The sequence below is a fragment of the Lagopus leucura genome, unplaced genomic scaffold (genome assembly GCF_019238085.1).
Source record: "Lagopus leucura isolate 7727_CA_CO unplaced genomic scaffold, USGS_WTPT01 Super-Scaffold_100157, whole genome shotgun sequence".
In the NCBI taxonomy this organism is placed as follows: Eukaryota; Metazoa; Chordata; class Aves; order Galliformes; family Phasianidae; genus Lagopus; species Lagopus leucura.
Window position 1 is genome coordinate 4,142,531 of NW_024962334.1, and position 27,453 is coordinate 4,169,983.

General features: G+C 37.7%; 1 protein-coding gene across 1 annotated transcript in view; it reads left to right on the top strand.

Moving 5' to 3' along the window:
- The first annotated feature begins 304 nt into the window (after positions 1 to 304).
- BBS9 (Bardet-Biedl syndrome 9) overlaps positions 305 to 27,453 on the top strand; it is a 273,671-nt gene continuing 246,522 nt past the window's right edge. The window contains exons 1-7 of the mRNA XM_042888262.1: positions 305 to 408; positions 552 to 653; positions 1,226 to 1,340; positions 3,561 to 3,711; positions 4,616 to 4,680; positions 6,653 to 6,766; positions 26,759 to 26,933. Coding sequence (XP_042744196.1) covers positions 1,235 to 1,340; positions 3,561 to 3,711; positions 4,616 to 4,680; positions 6,653 to 6,766; positions 26,759 to 26,933 — 611 coding nt within the window. The 5' untranslated portion in view covers positions 305 to 408; positions 552 to 653; positions 1,226 to 1,234. The remainder of the gene's footprint in view (positions 409 to 551; positions 654 to 1,225; positions 1,341 to 3,560; positions 3,712 to 4,615; positions 4,681 to 6,652; positions 6,767 to 26,758; positions 26,934 to 27,453) is intronic.

Below are 27,453 nucleotides of genomic sequence, written 5' to 3' on the forward strand. Positions count from 1 at the left end.
TGCCGAACTACGTTTCCCAGCACAGCCGTGCCGCCCGTTGTCACGGCGACGGCGCCCGAGGTGCTGGAGGAGGCGGGGAGGGGGCCGGAGCGCTGCCGGCCTCCGCGTCCCGAGAGCCGCCCCTGCCTGTGGCCGGGGGTCCCTCCGCTCGGTGTGGCTCTGCTGCAGGCTTGGTAAGCTCCCAACGCTTCTCAACGCCCTTCATCCCGCCGTAATGACTGGGGTTCGGGTTTCGGGGTTGGGGCGTCCGCGTGCAGAGCTGTGTGAAGAAGTAGGCAAGAAGCAAGGAGGGTTCCGTCTGTGTGGAAGGGAACTAGGCAGTCAGCCCTCGGACAGTAAAACCTCTGCCCAGAGAGGTGGCCATCCCTGGAGGTGGTCAGGACCGGGCTGGATGTGGCAGCTGAGCTGGTGGGTGGCAGCTCTGCACGTGGCGGGCGAGTTGGAACTGAATGGGCGATAAGGTCGCTTCCATTCTAAGCTTCTGTATGATTCTAGATCGTCCCCCACCCGCCCCGTGGTAGCTACATCTTGTGCATAACGGTTTGACTTAGCCCTCCAGGCACCCTCAGGGAGCTGTGAGCTTTGAGCTGGGTAATGTTGCTGTCAGGCTGCCTGCAGGAAGATTTCTCTGCTCTTACTTAAAATAGCAGCAGGTAAGGAACGGGAAAGCTGATTTGTGCCCTGTCTGACCGACTTCTTTGGGCACGTCACTGGGGCATCTGCAAGGCGATTACTCGGTGTAGGTTTTGCTGCTTCTTATAGCTTTGTTTGCTTTTCTAAAATAAGCTTGTATGGAAGTCCACCATCAGAATCATAGCTTTGTTTCAACTGGAAGGGACCCTTAAAGGTCATCTAGTCCAGCTCCCCTGCAATGAACGGGGACAGATCAGAAAGTGCTTTTTTGTTTTCCTCCTTGATAAGGGAATCTCAGTTCTGTAACTTGAAAAACTTCTTATTTACCTTTTTAGTGCTCCTTTGACTGGAAGGTGCAGCTTTCTTGCATTTTTCTATCACAGTTATTCTATGAACTTGTGACAAGGTACTTTTATTTAAGGACTCAACCAGAAACATCTGAGATTAACATGCATCCAACTCCCACAAGAGCAGTGTGAAGCTAAGAGGTGATATACGCATAGTGAAAGCTGTTGTTATTGTAAGAAAGGAGGCTTGTTTGAAGTGATGTGCGTGTCAGTACAGGTTTTAACAACAATTCCTTCCTTTTCAGTGAAGAAGAATGTCGTTGTTTAAAGCTCGAGACTGGTGGTCCACCGTACTTGGGGAGAAGGAAGAATTTGATCAAGGCTGTCTATGTGTTGCTGATGTCGATAATAGTGGCCAAGGTAAATCCAGAATTACTTGACTAATGACTGCACAGCTGCAAGCTTGCTGTTACCAGAGCAACATGTAGTGAAAACTTGTTAGCCAGGCTAATTGGCTAGTTAGTTTAAGGTATCTTTAACATGTCTCTGTAGACTTGGTAAGACGCATTCAATGCGTTTGTCTTTGTATATCCCTTCTAAATGTCTTAATTCTTACTTGTGTTCTGTAGTAATTTCTCTCTTGTTTTATTTTATCAGTGGTAGGTATTTTCTTTAAAACAGCTCACTGAGTGCAACACAGGAAACAGAACGTGGGAGCAAATACAGAAATCCATGAAAGGACTTATGGGAAAAAGTAGAAAGAAAAAAAAAAGGGGGGTGGGGGGTGAAAGGAGAGTGAGAGTTAATAAGAATGTATTTTAAATTAGCAAACAGCCTTTTGTACCTGGAAAATATGAAGACATTGAAATAAGTGACCGAGTTAACCCTGCTGTTCTGTGTAGTCACTAATGAAAGTGTAGTATGGAACTGACTTGATGTCTCTTTGAGACCCTATCTACAGTAGTTTATGATCTTTGCTGTGAGAGTTTAGGTTACCAAATATTTATTATTTGAACATCTTATTCAAGACTGTTCATTTGATTCAAGATGTGTTTTTGCTTACTATGGGTTCTTGAGTTTGATTTTACTGTAGCCAGACTTTTCTTTTTCTTCCTTTTTCAGGAGAATTTGAGCTATGTTACTATTCTGTGTGACCTTTTTCAGTGAGAATTGACTGAAGGTGTTACAGATTGAAACTTTTTTTTGTGGAAAAAAAGTGAAACTGATACAAAAGCAGGGCTTAAATTGTTTTATGGGAGAACTCTTGTATTTACTTCTAAGCATTATAGACCATAGAACGACTTAGATTGAAAGGGATCTTTTAAGATCCTCTTGTTCCGTGGGCAGGGTTGCTCCTCTCAAGATTAAGCTGCACAGGACCCCATTCAACCTGGCTTTGAACACCTCCAGAGATTGGGTATCCTGTGCCAGTGTCTCAGCACCCTTTTGAGTAAAGAATTTCTTGCTAACATCTGATTGAAATCTCATCTCATAGATTAAAGTTATTCTCTCTTTTCCTATCACTATTAGACCATGTAAAGAATTGATTCCTCTCCTGCTTATAAGCTCCCCTTGTATATTGCTAAAGCACACTGAGGTCTGCTCAGAACCTTTTATAGGATTTGAGGCTTATTTGCATTTATGATAATGATGCTGTGTATATAAAGGAAAGAGGTACTGGAAATTCTTTTGCATTTGTCATAGTTATCATGGGAGCTGGTTCTTTCATTTTTCTTAGTGAATAATTTTTGTTGCTAGTCTTTTAGTTGTTAGTGAATATTTGCATGTTTCAAATGCTAATTCCAGAAAAAGCATGGTGTAGCTATTGCACTTCTCTCTGAAGTAAGTGGTCTGTCTCAAAAGCTAATCTCAAGGCCTTGTTTTCTTCTGTTCATCTGATGTAGTAAATATCTGTATTTAGTTTAGGTCTGCTGACATTTATCCAAATGCAGACATAAATGCTAACAGTTCAGCTGATGTGATATGCATATACACAGATCTTAGATGTTGAAGCTAAAAGTTTGAAATATTTAAAACCATAATGTGAGTTTTCAGACATCAGTCTGAAAGTGCAGAATGGTAACAATGGTTAGTGCTACCACCAAGGTGATTGCTATATGCACCCTTTGCTGTCAGGTTTTACGGGGGGGAATAAACACTAAATACTGTTAGCTTAGTTACTCTGACATAGAAGACCAAGCATAATAAATGTTAGTCAAGCCACGTGTGGGAACCATTGAGTCCTGGCCTGAAGCACTGATTGCTCACCTGGGGCAAGCACTGAGGCAGCCATGGGAGCACAGGTGAAGGCGATTCAGCTGTGTGATGAAGGCTGGAGCATGGCTGCACCTCCTAGCCCCCATTTAAGGGCTGACTGCCACTGGGGAAGGGTCTCTTGTTGGAGATCTCTCCTCTGTGGAGTCTTTCTGTGAACCTATGCCTTTGGATACACATGATTATTCCTTCCTTGCTTTGTTTCTTTTCCCGCTTTCTCCACGATAATCTTTCCAGCTGTAACACCACCTGTAATACCATGTAAATGCCTTGCCATCTTAGGGAATTCTTTGAAGCCCTTCAGAAGTAAAATGAATTCTATGTGTACTGTTGTGTTTTGTAATCTCACTTGGTTATTTCTTGTAGATAAGATTATTGTGGGCAGTTATATGGGATATCTCCGTATCTTTAATCCACATCCTGTGAAACCTGGAGATGAAGTGCAAGCTGAGGACTTGCTCTTGGAAGTGCAATTACGAGAGCCAATACTACAGGTGGAAGTGGGGAAATTTGTTTCGTAAGTTGACACCAGCCTGTGTTGTTGATTACTACTTAAGGCTTAGATATGGCTTTCTTTTCCTGTTTTGGGTGGTGTGAAATGGCTTTAGCTTCCACACTGATGCCTATTGAATGTATTTGTGAATATTATAGTATGCTTTATTGAACGCATTTGACTAAATGCCTAACTAGAGGAATATCTTCCAGGTACTTATACTATTTTCTTGAAGTACCTCAACAAGGAGGAAAGTTATACTGAAGATTTTGGGGTATTAAGAAAGCATGCCAGTAATACTTTCTTGTAATTCCAGTCTCCCAAGATGTAATGTTGCCATTTGGAGGGGGTTTGATAGAGAATTGATGATCTTTAATGAATTTAGTAGAAATGAATGGCCAGGTACAGGAGAGAGACTGCTGAAATTTGGAGGAGGGAGAAGATGAGCATTGAATTCCAAGTTTTATGACTTCTGCATTATTGTTTTGGGTTCCATGCAGCTAGTACAAAAGCGTATTTTGAAAACAATATATATGGCTGCTGAATAGTATTTGTTTGAGAAAATGATCTTGATCATTTAATTCTTTAAGGCTTGACAGCACCTTGTTCGGAAAGAATTTCAAGCTGACTTGGGAAAATAGTTGGCATGCTTTCTATGCATAAATCTAGGGGGGAAAAATGTTCTGTAGGGGTTCACCTTCATTTTGCAATTAGCTTTGAGCACTGAAGTGTATGTTTAGGAAGATTGCTACTAGATTGTTTTAGCCTAGCATCTAGCACTCTCAAACCTTAGGATCTTGCCTAAACCTGGAAGTAATTTTGACATATTGCTTGAATTTTTTCTCATGCATTTAACTTGAATGATATCTAAAAACAAATATTTTTTTTCCTCCCCATTTATTTTTTTTAATTTAATTTTTTTTTATAGTGGTACTGAAGGACTTCATTTGGCTGTGTTGCACTGCCGACGACTCTGTGTGTATGCTGTTTCAGGTTAGTTTACTGATGCAAAGTATCTTGTGATTTTTTTTTAAGCACATTCTGAAGTTGGATTAGGTTAAATGCTAAACTCAGTAATTACAGAGTGTTTTCTCATCACCCCTGAAGAGCTGTGGTCACATTCCCTTTCTCACTCATGTATGCAGAAGAGACATTAGTAATCATGTCCAAATATTTCCTAGTGGCCAATAGATCTGGTGACCTGCTCAGTGCATGAGATGCTGTGTTGTGTATCTGCAGTGGGTATTGTTGGAGTCCTGCTTTACTCTCTCTGGTGTTCTAGTTACTTTCCCACAGGAAGATTGAGTTGATCTGACTTACTGAAGTCCTGGCATTGCTCACAGAGATTAGTTCTGAGTCTTAGCTTGTTTGGTGTCAGCATATGGAAGCGTGAAGGATTTATCTGAGTAAAAGTGCTTGTGAATGACTGGCTGTCATTACAATTTTCAAAATAGGAGTTACTGTTCAAGATGCTGATGGTCAAATAGTTGTTTAAGGACAACTTATGTGAAACAATTTCTATAATTATGTCACAGAATTGAGTTGGAAGAGACCTTTAAAGGTCACCTAGTCCAACTCCCCTGCAGTGAACTGGGATTTCTGTTAGATGTCTAGATAGCTAGAGCAGGTTGCTCAGAGCCTAGTCCAGACTGATCTTGAAAATTTTTACAGTCCTTTAATAGACTTTTCATACTAATATGTAAGCATTCATGATCTAATGAATGCTCTTTCTGTTATCTAATTTTGTTATACTTATAAATAAACTCATTCCAAAAATAAAGGTCACTACTTCCTTATGCTTCCACATCAAATTACTGTTTCAGGAAGTGGAATTTTACCTGTTTCATACACGTTGTCATGTGTCACTTTTTCATAGTGCAGTTTCATTTTAATCTTTCTCCTACTGGATAAATGAAAGCATCCTTCAAGGCTGATTAATGCATGGCATTGGTATTGTATTACAGTCAGTATACACAGACTTTCTCTTGTTTTTGGTGTTTGTCTTCTGGTGTTGATCTGTAAATACTTGTCCAGGCAGGGCTGTGTCCTCCAGGTCTGTCCCAGTGTTCTCCTGAATGTGGGCCTGCTTTCATGCAACCACTCAAAAACACTAGTGGATTTTAGTTGCAGCAATTGCCTGGAAGGTTAACATAAACTGCAAATCTTCTCACTTTAAGATGGATGTTGAAATAATCCTTGTGTACCTAAAGTTAGGACAAAATTTAGCTTAGATCTCATTCACTCAAGTCATCTTTTTATCTAAGCTGATGTGGCTGTTGTCAAAACATTTTTTTGCTTGCTGTTAGGATTCTCCAAGTGTTACTCTGCTATGAGTAATTTCTTTGGGTGTGGTTGGAAAAGACTTTGATTATTAAAAGGTGAACCTTAACTTCAGTTTCTTCAATTTCTTCTAGTTCCCTGAAGGGGCCAGGAAGCTTGTTCATGCAGAGAATATGAAGTGTAACAAAAATCATTTTATAATATTATGTATATATGCCTCTATCTTACCAGTATTGACCACTGCACTGAGTGCCAGACTGAGTAGAGGCAAGTGATGAATGTAGCCTAAACGTATATTTGTATTAATACAGTTTATAACTGGCTACAGCTCAATTTGAAACGAGGACCATTACAGCTGAGCCTGCTTTGTTGGATATAATATATCCATTGACTAATTGGAGAATCGTAAGAATTCCACCTGTTCGAGTAGACTTTTTCTGATATTAAAGGTGTGCCTGACGTGAAGAAAATTACGGATAAGCAATAAAATCTCAGCATCTTGCTATTTCTGCCTTCAGGTTTTATTTTTATTTTTAAACCAGTGGTGTCGACTCATCTCAAGATCAATAGGAGTAAGCATTTTTCAGGTTGCTCTTTAAACTGGTAAACCTTTAACTGTATGGGTCCATGTGTTCTTGTTTACAACCTTGATTCATGCAATCGTGTATACTTTTTTGTTTTGCAGAAACGCTAGGGAACGTAGAACATGGTAACCAGTATCAGATCAAACTGATGTATGAGCACCATCTTCAGCGAACTGCTTGTAATATGACTTACGGACCATTTGGTGGTGTAAAAGGTAAGCTGTTAAGCTGCTTGCTGCACATTGTTCATCAGCTGTTGTTTAATTGAGAGCAGTTGAGGATTAGCTTAAATTTTGAAAGGTGATGTGCTGCTGCTGTCTAGAGGAGATCTATTTCTAAATGATAATTTATTTTATCTGATGCATGCAAAAATAAGTTAGAATGAGGCAAAGAGTATTAAGCACAGAACAGTTGTATTCTTTGTCTTGAAGTAATGAGCTTATGAGGATAGTATTGATGTGGGGGGAAAAAAGCAACTAATAAAAAAACCCCTAACTTTCAAAGTAATTGCTTTCTTCTGTGCTTTAATTCTGGTTTGCTTTTTGGCAACTTTCTTATCTAGACAAAGAATAGTCAACAGTTCTGTTCTCTGATCCTAAAATACAGAGTATCTTTAAAGATGCATAATAGAGGCTTAGGAAAGAGAACAAAGCTAAGACTGGGAAATGTAACAGTGGGAGGCAATTATTGGTGTCCTTTTAGTTTTAAATATGTTTTTAGTCTTTGAACTTCTGTGATTTTTTTCTTTAACTTAGAAGCGTTTAGATTTGCTCTACATGCAGCACTTTCTCTTCAGAAGGCAAATTTTCCTAGAAGCATTGTGAGATAATGGTCATCTGCACTAATAATGTTCCTGAGCTTTTCAGACTAATGCCACTTTAATAGGCAAAAAGCCTTCTGAGATAATATGTGAAATTTAGTCAGAGAACTTCTCAGTTCCATAGCTGTAATTTTCTAGTAATAATCCTGCAGTGCCTTACTTTAAAGTCAAGCTTGTCCCTGGGAGAGAATTCAGCTGATCACAATTTATATTGATCAAAGATACATTTATCTGCTAATTTTGCCCAAACACTTTGGAGCAATGTGTGATTTAAGTCACTAGAATGAGAAGGTAAGCAGTAGTATGGATATTTTGAGGGATGAACGTACAGGGCACAGACATTTGTGTTAATGTTTAAGAGATACTGGTTTTTCTCTAAAACTGTGAGGAGATTATAGCTAGGTTCTTGACATTCTGCAGTGGAACTGCAGTAATGGATGGATTGAGGGATCATAAGCTAAGGTTATTAGTGATAAGACAAAATATCCATTTACCACCATGCAGTTCTGCAGAATAAAACCTCAGGATTCCTGTGCCATGTATGTTTGTTTACTGTAGATATCCAGCAGCTCATACTTGATGTTGGATTGATCTCATAAGATAGCTTATCAAAGCTGTGTGGGATGCAAATCAGATAATGAGGAAAATACCTTTGCAAGCTGGGAAAACCAGATAATGTTTACCTCATAACCTACCGAGCCAGCCAAGCACAAATTCCTAAGAGAGTCAAATTAACAGTGAGTGTTGACAGAAAAAACTCAGTAGGAGTAGCAAAGGGAACTGTAGTGCATTCTGTAAATTTCTCTTTATTTTCTAGTAAGACTTTCTTTCCCAGCTTGTCAAACTGCTCTCCTTTTCCTTTATTTCTCATGTTGCAGTTTGCCTAGTGTAATCATTGCTGTGGGGAAAGAATTGCCTCGAGCCTTGTTTTGATGTGACAAATGTTAATAAAGAATGAAGGCAGATGTTTTTGTTAGTAATAACTAATCCTCATTATTATCATGAGATAAAGGAGCTTTAAGACCTAAATCTAGGAAAAGTATATTAGTCTGTTATCAGGCACCTGAATGTTCTCTAAGGCAGGTATTGAAGCAACAGGGAAATAGGTGAAGTGGATACTGGAAAGTGGCTTTTGTGTGCATTTCTTGGATTTAATATCCTTCTTTGTTGGTTTAACTGAAAATCTGGCTAGATTTCTTGTCGAGGCTGTATATTTAGTGTTGTCCTTGCCTTTTGCATTGAGTCTGCTCTGTATGTTGTTTATTTTGTTAATGTAACATCTTCAAGTATCCCATTCTCTACTGGGGGATTATGAATGATAATGTCTGTATTTTCCATCTTGCAAGACCAACCAAAGTGAATTGGTAGAGCTGCCTACCAAGTGCTGTTAACTTTAGTAAGTGGATAGATGCTTGGCCTGGCCTGTTCTGCTGTCTGTATGTGTGTCTTTGGCACATGTTCTGTGCTGTGGTTGAGCCATCCGCTGTATAAATAAATACACATTTGTTTTGACTGTGTGACTTCCACAATTCTGCATTTCTTGCTGGGTATTTTTCTAGCAGTTTATCTCACTGACAGGAAAGGTTAATTCTTAATGGGGTAAGTGCTGTAAATGTGCAGCAGTGAGCCTGCTTTGCAGTCTGTGCTTTATATCATGCTACAGAGGAAGTGACTAGCTGAAGGTTTTTTATATTTATTGCCTTCTCTGCAACTTGTGCAGTAAATGCAAATCTTTTCTCATTGCCGTATCCTTGAAACAATGAGAAGTTAAAAGAGGCACATCGGAGGTCATGTTTACAGATCTACTGAGGCAAACAGAGGAGAAAGGCAATTGAGTGGAATAAGTACAAGGAAAGCAGGCTGTGGGAATGTCGAGGAGGAGGGGAAATGTAAATCCCCCAGGAACATAATCTTTCATCTGTGGAAGCAAAGAATTCTGCTGGGAGTGACAGAACGCTCGATCTGTGGAGCTGCTCAGTCTTGGTTAGCTTTCTCTTGCTGAAGACAATGCTATAGGTTTTTTATATAGAAATCATATTTCTATACCCTTCATGGGTAAGGAAGTCGTCATGTGCAGCCATACTGATTCAAAGTGGCAAAAGAAAAAAGTCAATTTTTGTTCACCGGTTTGTACTGCTATCCTGTGACTTTTTTTTGAGTACTTTCTTTGTACTAGCAGTTTTTTGCATTCCTAGTTAACACTGTTCTATGTGGCTTTATTCTTTTGTTATTGTTGTTGAATTGCTTCCAAGTAGTTGCGTGTCAACTTAATGGGAACTGAAGAAAATGACCACTTCACTACTGTCTCATTCCTTAAATAAAATACCTCTTGGCATTCAAGTTTCTGCTGTGATAATTTACAATATGATTTCCACTCATGTGCAGACACCGTCTGTGCTGTCCAGCATGCGTGTGCTGCTGTAGCTGTGGCCTTAACTCAGATGCAAAGTGCTCTGTTAGTCTGTTGATGCTTAAAGATTGCATGGGCAGTTTCTTTAACTTTGTGAGTTGCTGAAAATCCTGCAGTTCCCACTGGATCCATTCAAAGGTTGTAGAGACAGATTTGTTAGATTTGTTCGGACCAGAAAGTGTTGTTTTAAACTTACAAGGTTGTATTGGTGTGCAGTCTGCTCTCTCAGTTTACAAAAAGTGTAGGAAAGAAAAGCTGCCTGAAATTTTTCTTTTGGGTGTTGGTTGACCTGGAAACCTAACAGGACTTTTTAGAAACTAAGCAGAATTGAGCTGTTAGAAGCAAGTACACTACTGCTGTTTTATGGTTCAATTTGGTTATGAAGTTTCACCAGGACTCCTTCAGCTTTTTGGAGCTAAACTTTTGCTTACATAAACCTCTGCTTGTGTGTATTATTAGGGAGTAGATTTCTGACAGCATTTGTTTATGTGGTATTTGGGGAAGGATGTCTCTGCAGTCATTTGAAATGTTCAGTGAAAGAACTAGAATTCACTCACTCATTGTATATCACATGTTCCCCGTCAGTTTCTTCCAGTGTAAGCTTTGCTCTCCTGTTTGCATCAGTGTACCCTTGTTGTATGGTTTGATCTGTTTGTCTAGGTGAGAAGTGATGGAGATATAAAACATATGGGTAAACTCTCATTTCTTGATTAGTTTTTTTTTTTATGTCTTTTGTATGTATTAAGGAAAATGGCATTAGAGACTTCTCTGCTGAAGAGAGAACTGTGAGATAAGCAGAAAGCAACCTGGAAGGATAGCTGCTAACAGCCTCATTGATGACAGCATTTTCAAATTAAATGTTTTTTTAAATGGTGTATGAAATGTGGCTAAGTGACCACTAGATGGTCCTCTCCTTACAGTTATTGGTTACTAGGCTGTATCTCTGCCCTGTATCAGCCCTGATACTTGTACCAATTCTACAGGTGTATTTATTGCCAGACTTAATGCAGTGTAGGAAATACAAAAGCACTTTCAGTGAACCTTATTATGTTTTTTTTTTTTTTTAAAAAACTAAAACAGAAGTATTCTGTTGGTTGCAGAATTTTGGTACAAAGACAAAATGAACTTCTACCTTTAGCTAAGCTGTTAAGGTGCCAGGGAGTGGGAAATAAAAACAAGATTCCTTGTGCGTTTAGCTAGTCTTCTAAACAGGACTGATAGAAATGGTTTAAAAACATGAATGGAAACAAAACAAAGCCTGCTAGGAATCAAATATAATTCAATCTAATTATAGGCACAGTCAGTTGCCTGTTACTTAGCGTGTGGAAAGCTGTGACAAAGAGAGGGATTGTATTGTGGAACTTCCTTTGCACTTCTTTGATGCTTTAACTTTACATTTGTTTCGTGTCTCAATACTGGTACTAAAATGAGAACTGTTAATGTGACTTAGGGAGATCAACTAATTATTCTGTGCTTAAAGAAGACTCTGCCATCTTTAGCCCAGACTTTTAAAAATTGGACTTGAGTTTTTCATTACTTTGCTACGCAGAATGTCTGTACTTTTTTGTTATCACAGAGCTGTAAATTGAGTTTCTTCTGCAATGGCCTTGTTCTAGCATATGGATCTTCTTAGGATAATTAATGATAAAATTAGGGAAGTCAGTGCTGTTTATTTTTAACTAAGTGAACTCTTAAGCCAGCCACAAAATGTCACAGCCCTTAAATAATGAACAGATTCTTATGATCTATTTTAATTGAAATATAAGATTTCAAAAACATGAGGTTACTCTAAGCTTTTATCTATTGGAACAAAAGGAAATTGAGAAAGTGGCAATTACTTTTTCAAGATTTGTAGAGGACTCAGTCTACAGAAAAATATGTTCTGCACAGCCTTTCTAATCATATAACATAACCTGTCCTTCTATAAAATTATCATGGCATCGTGCAATTATGCCACCAAAGATCACTGTGTTAACAATGGAACTTCTGTTGTAAAAAGTGATGTTTGCTGACAGCTTACAGCATCTTGGAAAGTGCTTACTGTTTTCACATCTGTAGCTTGCCGTTCTGTGTCTTTATAAGATACTTGAGTCAAATGCAATTGGATAGTATTATATTATATATATTATAAATATAATTATATATATATTATTGGATAGTATTATAGAATCTGATTTCAGTTCATAATAGTGGAGGGATGGTTTCCATGCTTCTGGTGTGTTTTTGTTTGGGAGAGAAGTACAAAACTTAACCGTATGTACTGTCTTTGGTCGCTTGATCCGAAGGTCTACTTTTGACCATCAAAATCTGAATTGAGCTCATCTGATATGAGCAAGGATGTATCAACACTTCTGTGGTTGTTCTGTGGCTTGGAGGCACCTGTGCTAGATTTGAAACAGTACAAATACTGACGTGCAGCATGAGACTTGCTGTTTTAGAACCTTAGCTTGAAGACTGGACAGCGTTTCTCAAATGTCTTATGTAAAGTAACAAGAGATTTAAGGTCAAATAAAATAGTGTATACTGTTGTACTGGGCTGGTAAACCCTAAAAATTTCAACATTTGTTTGTCTGATTTGAAAGTCTTTGCTTCACCTAAGAGCATGCTAACGTTCCTACTAAAAATGGGGGGGGGGGGGAGAAAAAGAGAAAAAAAAAACGATTCTTTCTTTCTGTTAAATAAGTTGTAAATTTGGGATTAAAAGAACAGAATGAAGTGGAATCAGTATTGATTTAGTTGAAAATTCCTTTGTTTCCTTATTCTTTCTGCAGTAGTGCATCTTCATCTCAGTTCTTAAGGAAGGCACATATCCACCACTAGTCTAGAAATAGTTGAGTCTTATTAAGCAATATTCTACATGTTTTCTCTTTGTGGAAGCTAAAACAATATTTATCAAAACAATGGGAGTATGGTTTTCTCTACATAGGTATAAAGTGATTAGACTAAAAGCTAGCTGTCAAATTTTGTTATCGCTTGATCATGGATTTTTTTTCCTTCTTAGATTTGTTTGCAACTTTAGCAAGTTCACATGCAAATTCTATGCGAATAACGTATTACATGCTAACATTATTTTAATTTAAAGACCTAAAAACGGGTTGAATCTTCTTCAGCTGTGCAGAAATCTTGCTTAACCTCTTTTATCAGTGTTAGCTTCACTTATGTGAAACAATAGCGGTGAACTATTTTTATGTGGTAACACTGAAAAAATTATAGATGGTTAATCAAAGAGAGCTATAAACTGCTTACTTATGAATCTGGTGAATTTACATATTGGTACAGTAGACGATATGCAGGAGATGGACATTAAAAGCAACTTTTAGCTTAGGGCAAAGCTCTAAATTCATGTTATTTTAAGTTTTTACAGTCTCTTTCTAATGTGGTGTTTGGATGATTAGTGTCACAGACATCTTCAAATTGTATGTGCAGCATACAGAAATTAGCACTTTCCTGTGCTTTGACTTTCTTGTTCATGTTGGGAGTGCTGAAACATCGTGCGTTGTCTCGCCCTTAGAGAAATCTGAGAAAGATGCTGTGATATGGAAAATCGCTTTTATTCCTGCACTTCCAGTTTCTGTTGGATAGATTACAATTCCTCCAGTTCATAGCCATTAAGCAAAGTCCTTCCACATCTTGAGAAAGAGTCAACGTACTACTTGTGCGCTCTTCATAAAAGGAGAGATTTACTGATGTGTAGCCTGCTTCATTCTGCTTGTAAGAAATGGTAATGGTGTTCTCTTACAGAGTAGAGGAAGTAACCTTACTACTGCTTTAAGTATGCAGATCAGGCTGCAGTTTCCATTCTTTGCCTTGTTTGTCTTGAATCAGATATGTGGCTAACACTCAAGGAAATTCATTTGGAAGCAGCTTTCTGCTGAAACTGCATAAAGGCTGGAGAAGTGCTTTGCGTAAGAAATACAGTCACTTGGAGCTTAGGCAGTTTTACAGATTATCACATACATTTCATGTGGTTGTATGTGTATTATTGAATGGTGGGACCAGATAGTGATTAATATAGAAACAGCAGTGTGTAAGGAGCAAATGCTGAAGTTCTGTGCTTTGAAGACTGATGCATGAAGTTCAGGGTTCCCAAACGACTATCTAGAGAGCCTAGGATGCGTAATCATCTGCTATAATAGGAACAGGTGACCTTTCCCAGGTGAGATCTGTGTTCTCAAATAATTCTCTGGGACATCAGTGTTACATTCAAGTGGTTTTACAAACAGTTTCAACTCTTCTAGTTTTCTTTTCCACTGTATTCTAGTGATACAGACGCCTTTCATGTAAGATTTGAAGAAACAGCATGTTGATAGTTAACCAGTGGGATGCACAAACTATTGTATTGCCCTATAATGGAATAGAACACTAATAATACGTGGTGGCAGAGTGAAAGTATAGTTTAGTATCCTAATTTTTTTTAGTTACTAAAATATTTTTGAATGATGATCTTTTAGAGATGCTAGCTTTCATTGGAAAAGCAGTATTACCATTTTGTATGACTCCACAAAATATAATTGCATCAACTAATAGATGTAACTAATTAGTGAGTTTGTCTTATTCTTATGTGACTATTTACATGAACTGACAAGCAATTTAGGATTTGATTCTCTTAATCGTGCACAGGCTTTGGAATTGACTTTTCAAAAAATGTTTTAAACTGAAACCCTAATACCTTCAGTTGACTTCCATGATTGCTCAGGAAATAAAAGGAAATAATAAAACAATAGCAAAGGGAAGGTGAAAAAGGAAGTACAACTCTGACGTGAAAAAGTTACAAGTGAAGAAAAAAGTGTGAAAATAGGTTGAACCTATCATTTTTTCTCAGCAAATGGTCTTGAATTAATTTTAATTTTATTATAGCACTGGTCCAGAGGTGAAGTATGTTTGAGTGTTACAACAAAGAGGGTGCTATATGGAAGAATTTTTTTAATAATAAAATACAACATATGTGTAAACCGTGCAACCTTGTAACAGGAAACTTTATAAGAAGGGCAGACTGTGCTTAACTTTTCCACAATTCTGCAAGAATAAATTTTATTAGGTGTTAGTTTAAAAAAAAAAAAAATTATCAGCTGAGTTTTATGCTGTAAGGTTAAATGATTCTTATGGCTATGTTTTAATACAGCAGCAGTATGATTTTGGGCTTCGATTTATTGGCTACTTCTCTTGAAGACCAGAGTGATTAAGTATTACCTTTCTTTTAAATTGCTTCTGGATCAAGAGATCATTTGGAAGAGGCTTCTTTGTGAGTTTTGTTCATGGAATAGATCTACTGATCAGTATTTCTAAATGCTTCCTCCATCACTTTTAAAGCCTGCTAGTGGCATTTTTTTTTCCGAATAGCAGAGTTAGAACTTCACTGAAGCAAATGTGTGAATGGGGAAATAATCAAGGAAAAATTTCACTGGATCTTTTACCATCCTGTTTCTTTCACCTTGCCCAACATTAATGAGCAAGTTTGCAGTGTAACTGAAGTGAAAAAAGCTATTGACTTTGGTATGCCAGGACTTTACTTCAATTATAAATTACTGGATATATCACTTAATCTGTTTTTCATTTAAACAGAGCAGTATAATAAAAATGAAATAAAAACAACTGTAGAAATACCCAAGTTTGGGAGCACTTGTGTTCGTAAGTGAAAGACCACTTAGAGATTTCCATTCTATTGTTATCATCTCTCGTGTTAAAATATGGTACCCAAATGTGTACAGTCATTGTGTGTTGGTAGCATAAGATGTTTCGTATCTTTGGATGTGGGGTTACGGCTTCTGCGATTCTCCTGCCGAGCATCATCCAGTGCCAAGCAGAACAATAATTACCTCATATGTTTTTAATAGCACGTGTATATTAATAATGACCCAATCTTTCATTTGTCTCTTTGGTGACATATTGTTGACTCATATTTAATTCATCATCCTGCTCTAATCCCCAGATTCTTCTTCTTAGCGCTATTGCCTGCCGTTCTCTGGTTTCCTGTGAGACAGTTGTCTGAGATCATATCAGATGTTTCTCTTAAGCCTAGAGATGCTGTCTCTAAAGTTTAAAAAAAATATGCATTATTACCCTGTGTAACAAATAGTTTGGCATGATGAATTTTCTGTTACTTCAAATATTCCATGTACAGCTTTATTATTTACATATGTACTCTTATTAATCTTCCAGCATTTCATGTGGATGCATCCATCTATATCAGATTCATTTGCTGTCCTGTATTTTTTTGTCCTCCAAAAGAATGCAGTTTCATTTTCAAACTAGTCAGTCTTTTTCATCTTCTCAAAGGATCTTTCAGAAATGTGTACACACAGCTTTTGTTTATTTTTCTGATGTTCATTTATAACTATTTCTTTACAAAAAGAAAGTCTTTTGTAATGGATAGAAGTTTATTTGCAGGATCACCAAACCCTTGTTAGTTGCTCCCTCTGTTTCCCTGCTTCCCTCCCCCCAGAGTAGTTGAATAGTTGAAACACATCTTGTACAGGCCTATGATGCTTTCTGCTAATTGCAGCTTAAAACATTTTGGGGGCTTTTTGGAATGATTTGTGCCTACGCACCTATTAGAAATCTCTCTACAAGGTCACTCAGTGGAATTGGTATTTTGGGTAGTGGTGGGTAGGTCAGAGTTTATCTTCCAATCACAGGAAAAAAATAATCGTAAAACAAAATCAGTGAGCACTGTTTGCCTGTGTCAAAAGTGACAGGGAGTAGAAGGAGGAGTTAAAAATCAGTGGGAATGCAGCAAGATGGTTCTGTTTCAGATTAATAAAGACAGTTCAAATTTTGCACTATCCAACTGGTTCTAGTTATGGGATATGCCTCCTCATGGTGACAACTTGTTGTAGTCCTTGTGATGCGTGTGTTTTTTGTCTCATGGGAAACTTAGCTGTGCTAATGCAAAATAACAAGACTTCTAAAATATGTGCCACAGTGACCAGGGATTCAAGAAGCTGAAGTGTTGAAGAAATCCGGTGGATTTAATTTTTTATATACTTTTTTTAATGAGGCTGCCATGTTTTCCCCTTGATAGAAATGGAGATTGTAGTTGGTGAGACTTTAAGCTTGCATTAATAGTCGTTTTCTTGCTAAGCAGCTACATGATCCTAAGGTGCTATACGATGTGAATGGCTGTGGTACTGAGCTGCTTCTGGGTTAAAACACATAGTTAACCACAAGCAAATGTGTGCTTCATGTAGAAATACACTTAAAAATGTTATCTGCTTTAAAAGCAACAACAAAAAGCTATGAACACACATTTGCAAAGCTAGCAGTAAAGCAATAAATTCATGCAAGTTTCTTAGGAGGGTGAATGGAAATGGAGTAGAGGAAAAGATGGTGAATGTTGCAATGGGTTTCATTGTTGCAATTTTGCTGTTCTTTAATATAAACCTAATGTACAGTAGATATGTAGCTTCAGATGATGACAGCTTGACTTTGAAAAGGTTTACAGGTGAAAATTTCTCTTTTCTCCTTTTGAAAAGCCTGTTACTTCATTAATGCAGCACCTCTGTGAACCCAGAGTCTTGAAAGTAAATGACTACACTGGCTGGGCTTGAAAAATAATTATATTTGGCAAGTTAAGAAGAGAAACTAAATTTAAAGAAAGGTAGGATTTTACTGCCCCTTTGTTATTGTGGCTGTATCTGTGCATACATCTGGTCTACCACGCACAGCTAAAGTCTGTACTATCAATAGGTAATGTGCTGTAAATTATACAGCTATATCGGTGAATCTGTTATACTGAAAAGGAACAGCTTTCTGTGATGCTGCTTTCACAACTGTCTCAACATTTTTTTTTCTGAGACTACTTGTTAGAGTTAGAAATATTACTGCATTCTTGCATGTTGTAAGAATTCTCTACTTAATATGAAGTTTAAAAAAAAAAAGTACTAATCTATATGGGAAGGACACCATCTCATGTGTAAACAGTGCCAAATATAAGGTTTCAGTAGAAACTAGTGTACTGGATTTTGCATCTGTGACAACTTCTGGATCTCAATACTGCATGCACTATTCTGTGCTCCTTCGAACCGTTCTAGTGTTTTTCCTAAGGATCCTTTCACCACCTCAGGTCAATATGAGGTTCAAAGGGATCATTCCCATGTTGCATCTTCTGTCTCGGCCATCTTCTATGGTAAAAGTCAGGGCAAGAATGAAGGAGTGTATCACAAGTCTTTAAAGGGTTGATTGTGTGAGTGAAGTCCAAGTTAACTGATTTGGCCTTTGGAGAAACTTCAATAGTACAAGACCCCCTTTCCATCTAGAATTCTCTTCTATGCTTTATGACATTCAGAAATACGAAAGGATTAGGTGAGGAGAATGTGATATAGTGATTGGGTAAAGCAAAACATTCAGTTTCTTATAACAGCTTTTCTGATTGCATACTTCACTGTGCCTTAACCAGGAAGAATTCTAATACACTAGGCTGTTGCAGGGAGAGCGTCTCGTGTGTTGAAACTTGTGAACGTATTTTACTTAATAGCTAGAAGGGATTAGAAAATAATTAAAATGAACACGGGTAGAATAAAGGTTTGGTGTTTTTTTTTTCCTTTTTCTCTGAAGTTCTCATGTACTTCTGTGTTTTTTCTCCTTTCTGCTGGAGTGATTTTTTTTGTAGGCAGTTGGTCTCAGCTGGAACACATGCACCTTTCATCTTTTAGGTTGGATACATGCATCATCGCTGAGTGATGCAGGGTATTTTTCTCCTTATGTCTACACGGGGTATTGCACTGTGTTGGCAGTGCTTTCAGAACCTTTGGTCTAGAATGAGTGATTGCAGCTGAAGTCCTGAACTTCACTCCCTTCTGTAGTAACACAGTGGGCAGCCACCAGACCACCGAGTTGGTCCATTCAGTGTTACTTCTGAATGTACATTGACATGTGCTTCCTGCTTTGGCTTAGAGAGGTAACCTAAGACTAATCTTTTACTAGGCATACATTGTTTGAAGAAGTGCCCAATGTATTTTCAGATGGTTTTTCCATTAGTAGGAAGCAATTTGTGAAGTGCTATTCTCACAGTTGACCCTCAGCTATTTTGTTTCGGGAGCTATGCTCAGAAGCAAGTTCAGTTCTCCAGAAATTATTTGAACTGGTGGAGCCTTTGCTGTCTATGCTGGGAGGGAGGACGGGGGAAGAGAGGTGTAAATTGCAGAGATGAAAGAAAATGAAAATGTGCTTCTCTTGTGTCAATTCAGGATAGTGATCTTTTATCCTGTGTGTGAGTACAGTTTGTATGCATCTCTTCACTCCAAACGTATGTTTTCCTTCAATTAAGAAAACATTTCCCATGTATAAGACACCCATAAACCTGAGAGGTTTGTCTTACTAATGCCAATTTATCCTCTAATTTTGTTTTCATTGATACTTCCTTCCACTCTAGGCTTTTGACTGAAATTTATGAATACCACAGAAGGCAGGAAAATTGTCTCTGCTGACATATCCCTAAACTCTGTAGCTTTAAGATGCTTTATTCTGATTTCTAATTTATCCCATTTGATGCTGTAGTTTTCATTGCATGTTTTCACATGGTGCTCAGGCCTTCTGACTACGTAGCGTGTGTTTTATGAGAATTATTTGGTACCAGAGGAGAGACTCAGAGCAGAGGAAATCACTAACATGCAAAACTTAAGCTGCAAAATAATTTTAATTAGAAGCTTATTTGAGAGAGCGACCACCTGCCACTCATTCTGGCTTTGAATTAGCTCTAAAAATACATTCTGATTTAAAGAACCGAGTGTGACGTAAATGTATTCTTATCATGCTAGAATAATGAAACTACAAACAACGGTAGCTGGACTCCTGCTTGAAAGTAACACTTGCTGGCTGAAGGGCATTCCTCTCGAGGCACACGCTGCTGAAACTATGTAGAGTATACTAAGTGATTCCATCTGATCTGCAGAAAGCACCACGAGTTACATTTTCACTTTATAAATATGTCACTGGCAAAGCCAACTGGCTGCAATAAGCTTTTCTGAAATGGACATTTCTGGCTGAGTTTTTGGAAGACGGCATTTCTTAAAGTGAAATATAAAAACCCTATTCACTAGCTACACATAAAAAAACAAATGGCCAAAGGAAATAAGATGTTCTATAAAAAGCTGGGAAATAAAAGTTCATGCACAATTTATTTTTCTTTAATTATGGTTTACGTTTAATAGTTCAGGTAATTGGAGTTTGATTTTTTTGGTTAAAACACATTTAAAAATTTGTGAGTAGAAACAACATAAACGAAGTCAACAAATTACCTGGTATATTAAGAAATGTTGCTGTGCTCTTAAAGGAGGCACAGAATTTACTCTTTTTTTAGTTAGGTAAAGTTTTCAGTGCCTGACGTCAGGTTTGGCATCATGTGGTTCAGTGCCACAGTACACACAGAGATCACTGGAATGCTGTAAAGAACTGGCCATGCAATGTCATAGCATTGTCGTATCACCACTGTTAAAGCAGGATATTTTAACAGTGTTATTTGTGTGAGCGTATTAGGGATTCATTATGAATGCTGAAGATGGATATGTCTGTTTCTGATATAACATAATATTGCAAGAAGATGCTATATTTTTATTTCATTATTTTTATGATATAACAAAACTGATAAGAATTAGATATTATTAATATACATAGAAGTTATTACTACTTGTTACTTAAGCAGTAACAGTTCGATTGACCTGTATTTTTCATTTGTTACAAAAAGTGTCATGTGTCTACCAGATAATCACTGCTGCATAAAGATTATAGTATCTGCTGTAATCTGTTTTGGTTTTTAATGTCACTGGAAGACTAGAAATTAACAACTGAACTGCATTGTTTTATCTAAACTTCTTAAACCAGAAGGTTATGATTAGAAGTCTGTCTCATTACTATCCATATAACTGGTTTTGCCTGAAATTGTGTCAAGCAAGATGTAATACAAGATTTCTGAACTATTAAGGGCATTTACATTATAAATGCATGTCTCTTTTCATTTTAATCTCACAATTAAACATTTTATTTTTGTGGTATTTAATCTCATGAGTTCCAAGGCTCAATCCTAGTGCCAGTTCTGTTTAACATTTACACCAATAACTTGGGTGCAGGAGCGGAATGTATCCTTAGCCAGTTTGCAGATGATACTGAGATGGGAGGTGCAGTTGGACTCCTCTGCAGAGGCCTTGCAGAGAGTTTTAGATATAATTGGCATATGGAAAAATCATTAATGCTATGAAATTGAACAAAGGTAAATACCAGGGTCTGTACCTGGGAAAGAGCAATGCCAGACCTAGTCACAACTGGTTCCAATAGTCTCATCGTGAGCCAGGAGTGTGCCCTGGCAGCCAAGATGACAAACCATGTTTTGGGATACATTAAACACAACACAACCAGTTGGTTAAAAGAAGTGATCCTCCCTATGTACTGGTTGGTGCAACCTCACTTTGAATATTGTGTGCAGTTCTGGGCTCTGTGTATTCTATATACATGTGTTTGTGTGTGTATGTGTACAAAAAGGATGTTAAAGTGCTTCACAGCATTAAGAGTAGGGCAACAAGGCTGGTAAAAGGGGACAGAGGCCTGTCCTGTGGAGAGGGGCTGAGGACAGTTTGATTATCTAGCCTGAAGGCTGTGCTTCTTTTTCTTTGTCTGGAGAGAACTCAGAGCTGGACCAGTACCCTAGATGTCTCCCTTACCAACGATGAATAGAGGGAAAGGACCACTTCCCTTGATCTGCTGGTGACACTCTTCCTGATGCAGCCAAGGTGCTGTTGAACTTCACTGCTGCAGAGGCTTATGGTCTAGCTTGTTCAGCTGAACTCCCTGCTTCTGAGTGAAGAATTTCTTCCTAACATCAAACCTTAGCCATACTTTCAGTTTAAATCTGACCTCCCTTGTCCTGATCACACACCAACTTCTGCCTTGGCATTGCCCCCTTTCTTCACAGCCCCCAGCAGCTCATGTCACTTGCTGGTCTGTGTAGTTATTTTTCCCCAGGTGTAGGACTCTACACTTGCCCCTGTTGAAACTTCTCTGCCTAACTTTCAATCCTGTCCACGTCTCACTGAATGGCGGCTCAGCAAACTTGCTGTGGGTGCAGTCTGTCCGTTCATTGAGGTTCTTGATGGAAATGTTAAACAAGACTGGACCCAAAACTGTCCCTTGGGAAACACCACTTGCTACAGGCCTACAACTACAACTTCTGAGCCATTGGTCACAACCCTCTGAGCTCTGCCAGTTCTTAATTCACTTCACTGTTCGCTCATCTATTCTCCTCTTCCTAAGTTTATGTATGAGGGTATTATGAGAGACAGTATCAAAAGTCTTGAGTCATATCACTCTTGCAGCTGTCCAGGTCACTCCTGGCAGTTTGCTAAACTTTAATAAAGTTATTTGTTTAAAAAAAGATTAAATTTTGAATGACATCTCACCATCAGCTTACAGCACTTAGGTAGGTATGACTACCTGTGTAAGACTTGGCCTAGGAGTGGGGAGGAACCATGTATTCTGAGCAAGGCCAGCTGGAGGCTTGGCAGGGCAGGGGTGAGTAGGACGGGTCCTTCTGGTATTAGCAGAGCATTAGATTGGTTTTGCTCATTTATCTGTGCATATAAGTGATACTCTCTGAATTTGCATAGTTGCTCCAGTCCTATTAGAAATGTGCTTTTTTGAAATTTATGCTAATGATGTTTGATAGCATCAGCTGTCAATGTGACACGGAGGGCGTTTAGAATTGTTAGAACCTCAATATTAAATAATTTTCAACTTTGTATGTGCGTTTTGCTTTGTTTTGCATTGAAATGTGTGTAAGGTGTTTGTTTACAGATTGTTTTCACTGACTAGTTTCTGAGTTGTGTTAGTAAAAGCATTGCAGTGTTTTTGGATAGCACTTCAGAGACTCTATAAGCAGCAAACCAAATGTTCATTCTGATCATGATCAGTAGTTACTTTAACCTCTTGAATACCAGCATATTTCAGCTGCTGGATGTCAGCTACAAGTTATAAATAAATTAAGCAATTTTGGAATCTGTCCTGCGAATAGCACTTAAGAGGGGAAATCATTCTTAGATCTTTTAATAAAGGTGCTTTATACATATTTTGGTAGAAGCATACCAGCCATGTTTAAAAGCTGTGTATGTATGCATATCTAATGCACGTGTGTGTGGACTATGCTTCTTATTTAATGAAGAATGAATTCCTAGATTGAACAAAAGCCAATGACCCTGCTTTATAGCTTAGAAAGTCTGTGTAGAAAACCCTAAGAAAACCATTGCTCAATTGGTCTGTTTGGAAAATGCTTTTAAGGATCCAATGTCAAACCCAATAATTCTCTTAAAATGATTGCATTTTGCCACAGGAAACATTTTTTCATTGACGTTATGCTGTTAACAGAAGTAAAGAGTGTTTCCTGGAAGGATGTAGGACTTAAATCTACTAACAGTGCTAAATGTATCCTCTTCTATTTTGTAAACTTGAGAAAAAGCCTTCAAAATGTTATATACTAAACTTTGAGGCTTAATCATTGTATTGAAGTTGCTAGTGACAATGGTTTAAAGAGCTGTTAGAAAAATTATACATTTACATTTTTTCACTTGCTGAGGTAGGAAAAGAAAACCAAAGATGTACTAACTTGCTAACTTCAGTAGCAGATATATGAGTACTTTTGATGTGTACCTCAGTAGTTTCTTTGAGTTGCTTTTCTCTAATGTTTTCCTACACTGAATCACATCTACATCTGTACTAACAAAGAAACTAGATTTTATGGTTTTCTCAGCTAAGGTTTTTTTTTTTTTTTTTTCAGTCACCAGAAAAAAATCTTGATTATTAGAGTACTTCATGTTTAAAAAGGAATGTGGGGTTTTCTGATGTTAAGTGAAAGTCTTTTTTTATGCTTTAATATATAAATTAATCTGTTAAAAATGCGCTTACTACCTTGTTAAGGCAAGATTGAAGTGTTTGATACTGGCAGCTATCCAAATATGAGGGCTGCTCTGAAAGTAATGCCTCCTATTTTATTACGTTGTCCCACAACATCAGAGGTTGGATGTTGGTGGTATGGCAGTAGATGTTGAACCTTCCCACCAATGTTCTGTTAAACTTTCTTGCCATGTGGCAGATAGCAGCAGATGGGCAGTCTGATATGGACGTGTATATGAAGCAAAGATATGGGATTGATTTCTTCCAGGCAGATTAAATGGCGTCCATAGGTATTCACTGATGCTTGCTGAATGATTATGGGAATCAAATGGTGGATGTGATTACAGTGAGGCAATGTGTGGTGCTTCTCAGCAGTGGTGACAGCGATGTGAAAGACAAGTTATGTTTGAGATGGCCTTGCATAGCTGTCACACCACAAAATGAAGAGAATCTCAATCAGCTCATCCATGCGAATCGGCAGATTGCGACCAAGGAACTGTGTATGGAGCTGAATATCAGCTTCAGCGTTTTGGAAGCAGCAGTGGCAATGTTGGAATATCACAGAATTTGCTCCATGTGGATCCTACAGATGCTCACAGAGGAACAGAAGGAAACACTATTTAAGGCTGTCAGGACCAACTGAACTAACACAAGGCAGAAGGTGACAGTTTCCTGGGTTGCAGCTTTATTAATGGTGATAGTGGTGTCACTGCTACAAGCTAGAGACAAAACTGCAGTCCATGGAGTAGCAATATGCAAATTTCCCCTTGAAAAACAAGTTCAAGATGCAGCTCTCAGCAGGTGAAGAAATATGCACTGTAGTTTGGGATAGGAAAGGTGATTCTTCTGAATTGCCTGGAACCTGAACAAACCACCTCTAGCTGCTACACTGTGATACTGTGTAAGCTGAAGGCTCAAACTTTCAGAGTCAGGCCATAGAAGAAGACAACCTTTCTCTTGCAACACTATATCCTGTCCACGCTTCTCTCCATTTGGCAGAATTCTTTCCCCATCAGAATCTAAGTAAGGATTTAATACAAAACAGTTAGTATTAGCTTGAGAAAGTAAGATGTTGTTTGAGGAATTTCATAATTACCAGCCCTTCTAGAGCTGTTACCCATGAAAGGAAGCTGAACTAGGAATTTCCTATCCTGTTTACCATATCATGACTTCTCTGAGAACAATGTGTTATAAACCACATACCAATTAATTTGTTTAATTAACTAATTATCTATTCAAAGTTTCTTGTAGCTGCTTTCATCTTTGCTCCTTACCTAAAGGAAATATGGAAATTAAAGGAAATGAAAACAATTTATTAGACAGAATAGAGTAGACAAAGTAAGAAGTCACAGCAAAAAAAAACAAAAACAAAAACAAACCAAAAAAGCGGGCCACCTGATCATACTTGCAACGTGTGCAGCAATGGTGGTAGGTGGATCGTTGGGCTACATGAGGTCTTTTCCAGCCTCGATTATTCTATGATAATGCCAGATCCAACTCCAGTTTGAGACTGTGGAGCACGCTGCTGATGTTGCTTGTACTGTACTATCACATACACTGTATAGTCCAGATTTTGCACCTCCTAAATTCTGGACTGTGTGGGCAATGGCATGGCCATAGCAACTGTGAAACATTGGGTCACTCCTCTGCCGCAGACTTTTATAAGCATGGTGATCGGTCTCCTGTTCATCACTGGCAAAATTGCATACCTGTTGGTGTTGTCTATGTTGAAAAACAGTTGTTTGTGCTGAGAATTTGCTTTATCAAATAGTGTTTTTGTGCTCTTTGTATCTGTTGTAGTTTCCATGGAAATAAATAGGAGGCATTACTTCTGGGGCTATAAATATACACACACGCATATGCACGAATTGTTTTCAAGCAGACAATACCAACAATACTCTTGAATAAGAGTATTTATTTTCAAGTACTTAGTTTCTATGAGGAATTGCAGTAGAGATGAACAGTACTTTCCCCTGTATTTTACACTTAGTGCTTTTTCAAGTATTAAATGTAATCTTGACCTTTATGCTACCTTTGCTATGTAAGTGTAAGAAAGAGTTTTTGTTTTGTTTCTGTTTCAGTTCATCTTCTTGTGTTGGAAAACAGTCTTAAAGTATTGGGGATGGGCTTTGAGTGATCAAAGAATTTTTTTCAAGTTCTCCATTTATATATTAGAGCTCTATTATATACTAGATATGGTGGAGTATTTTAATGCAGATAAATTTATGTTGAATAACATTATTTTGTGTTACGTTTGCCAGATTGGGGCTTTTCTTTGAATTCAGGAAAGATATTTCCATTAATGGTTCCAAGCTATTAATCTTATTGGTATGGCTTTCTCTTCAAATACATGGAAAACATTGTTTGCTTGGATTACTGCATTGACATAAGAAATGCAAAACTCATAATCGGCCTCTGACCTCAGAATGTGTCAAAATGAAGCTTTGTATTTAGCTTGGTGTTTTAGAGACATATCAAGTCATGTCTTCAGGCTATAAAATAAGGGCTTGAAGTCATTTACTCCGAGCTGACTTTTTCTGTTCTTAATATTGTTTGCAACAAATGGAGTGAATCTGTTTATTTCTTCATTCCTTGAAGACAGAAAATATGAATGCAGGCTGTGGAAAACATTGCCATAGTACTATTTTTAACAGCAACATATATTTGTAGGAATTCTTGTTATGTTGTTTAACTACTCTTGAAAGACTAGAATAGGTTATTTAGTTTTAATTCATGGTTGTTATGACTGTTTGTGATGTATAGAGGCCTTTTCTTTTTTTCCCCCTTGGAGTATTGAAACATTTCTTGAAACTACAATTGTAGTAGTTAGAAGGTCAGGAATTTTGCTTTAAAATGTTCTTAATATATTCTGAATGACATCCAAAACACCTAATTATCTAGATTTATTTTTTTATACTAAGTTTGTTCTTTATAGTAAGCAAGAAGTAAGTTGAAGTTGAAATATTTAGTATTAGTAAACGTGAATTGAAATTAGTCCTATTAGTGTAAATACAACTTTTCATTCTGCAATTGTTAAAAGTTCAATTGTCTAGTTAATGTTGTTTTGTTTCCTTGATATATCTTCCCTTTGCTCTTCTTTCTTAGGTCGAGATTTGATATGTATACAGTCCATGGATGGGATGCTAATGTTATTTGAACAGGAAAGCTATGCTTTTGGCCGTTTTTTACCTGGTTTTCTTCTGCCTGGTCCCTTGACTTACAGCTCTCGGACAGATTCTTTCATTACAGTGTCTTCCTCTCGACAGGTTGAGAGTTACAAGTAAGTTTTAATATTCAGTAATTATGGCATATTTTGGTGCTGTTATTTAGTATGTGAACAAAAATAACCACATGTGATTTTTTAATTATCTTTGCTGAAAAAAGCAAACTGTGTTTCCTGTGTAATTTGTAGTCACATTAATTCTATAATTATTTGAGTTTGTTGTGTTATTGAAGACTCATCACACAGTCCTGCAAGTGCTAGACTCTTTCTTTCTTCGGTTCTGTCTAATTTTTCCATTCCATTTTGTCTGTACTGTACTGCTAAAGCAAGATGATGGTTCTTCCAAACACCTTTTTTTTCTTTTTTTTCTTTTTTTTTTTTTTTTCAGTGAAATGTTTTGTTTTGCTGCAAATATTTGTTAATCTTGTTAATCTGTTCAGTTTTTAGAAGAGATTCGCGGTGACACTTTGAACATGAGGTCTTCTTAAGGCAATAAGGGCTGGTGAGGAGAAGTGGAGTTCACCTGTCAGTAGAGTCTTGATAACCTCATGGAGCTCTAGATTGAGGGATAGGTGCC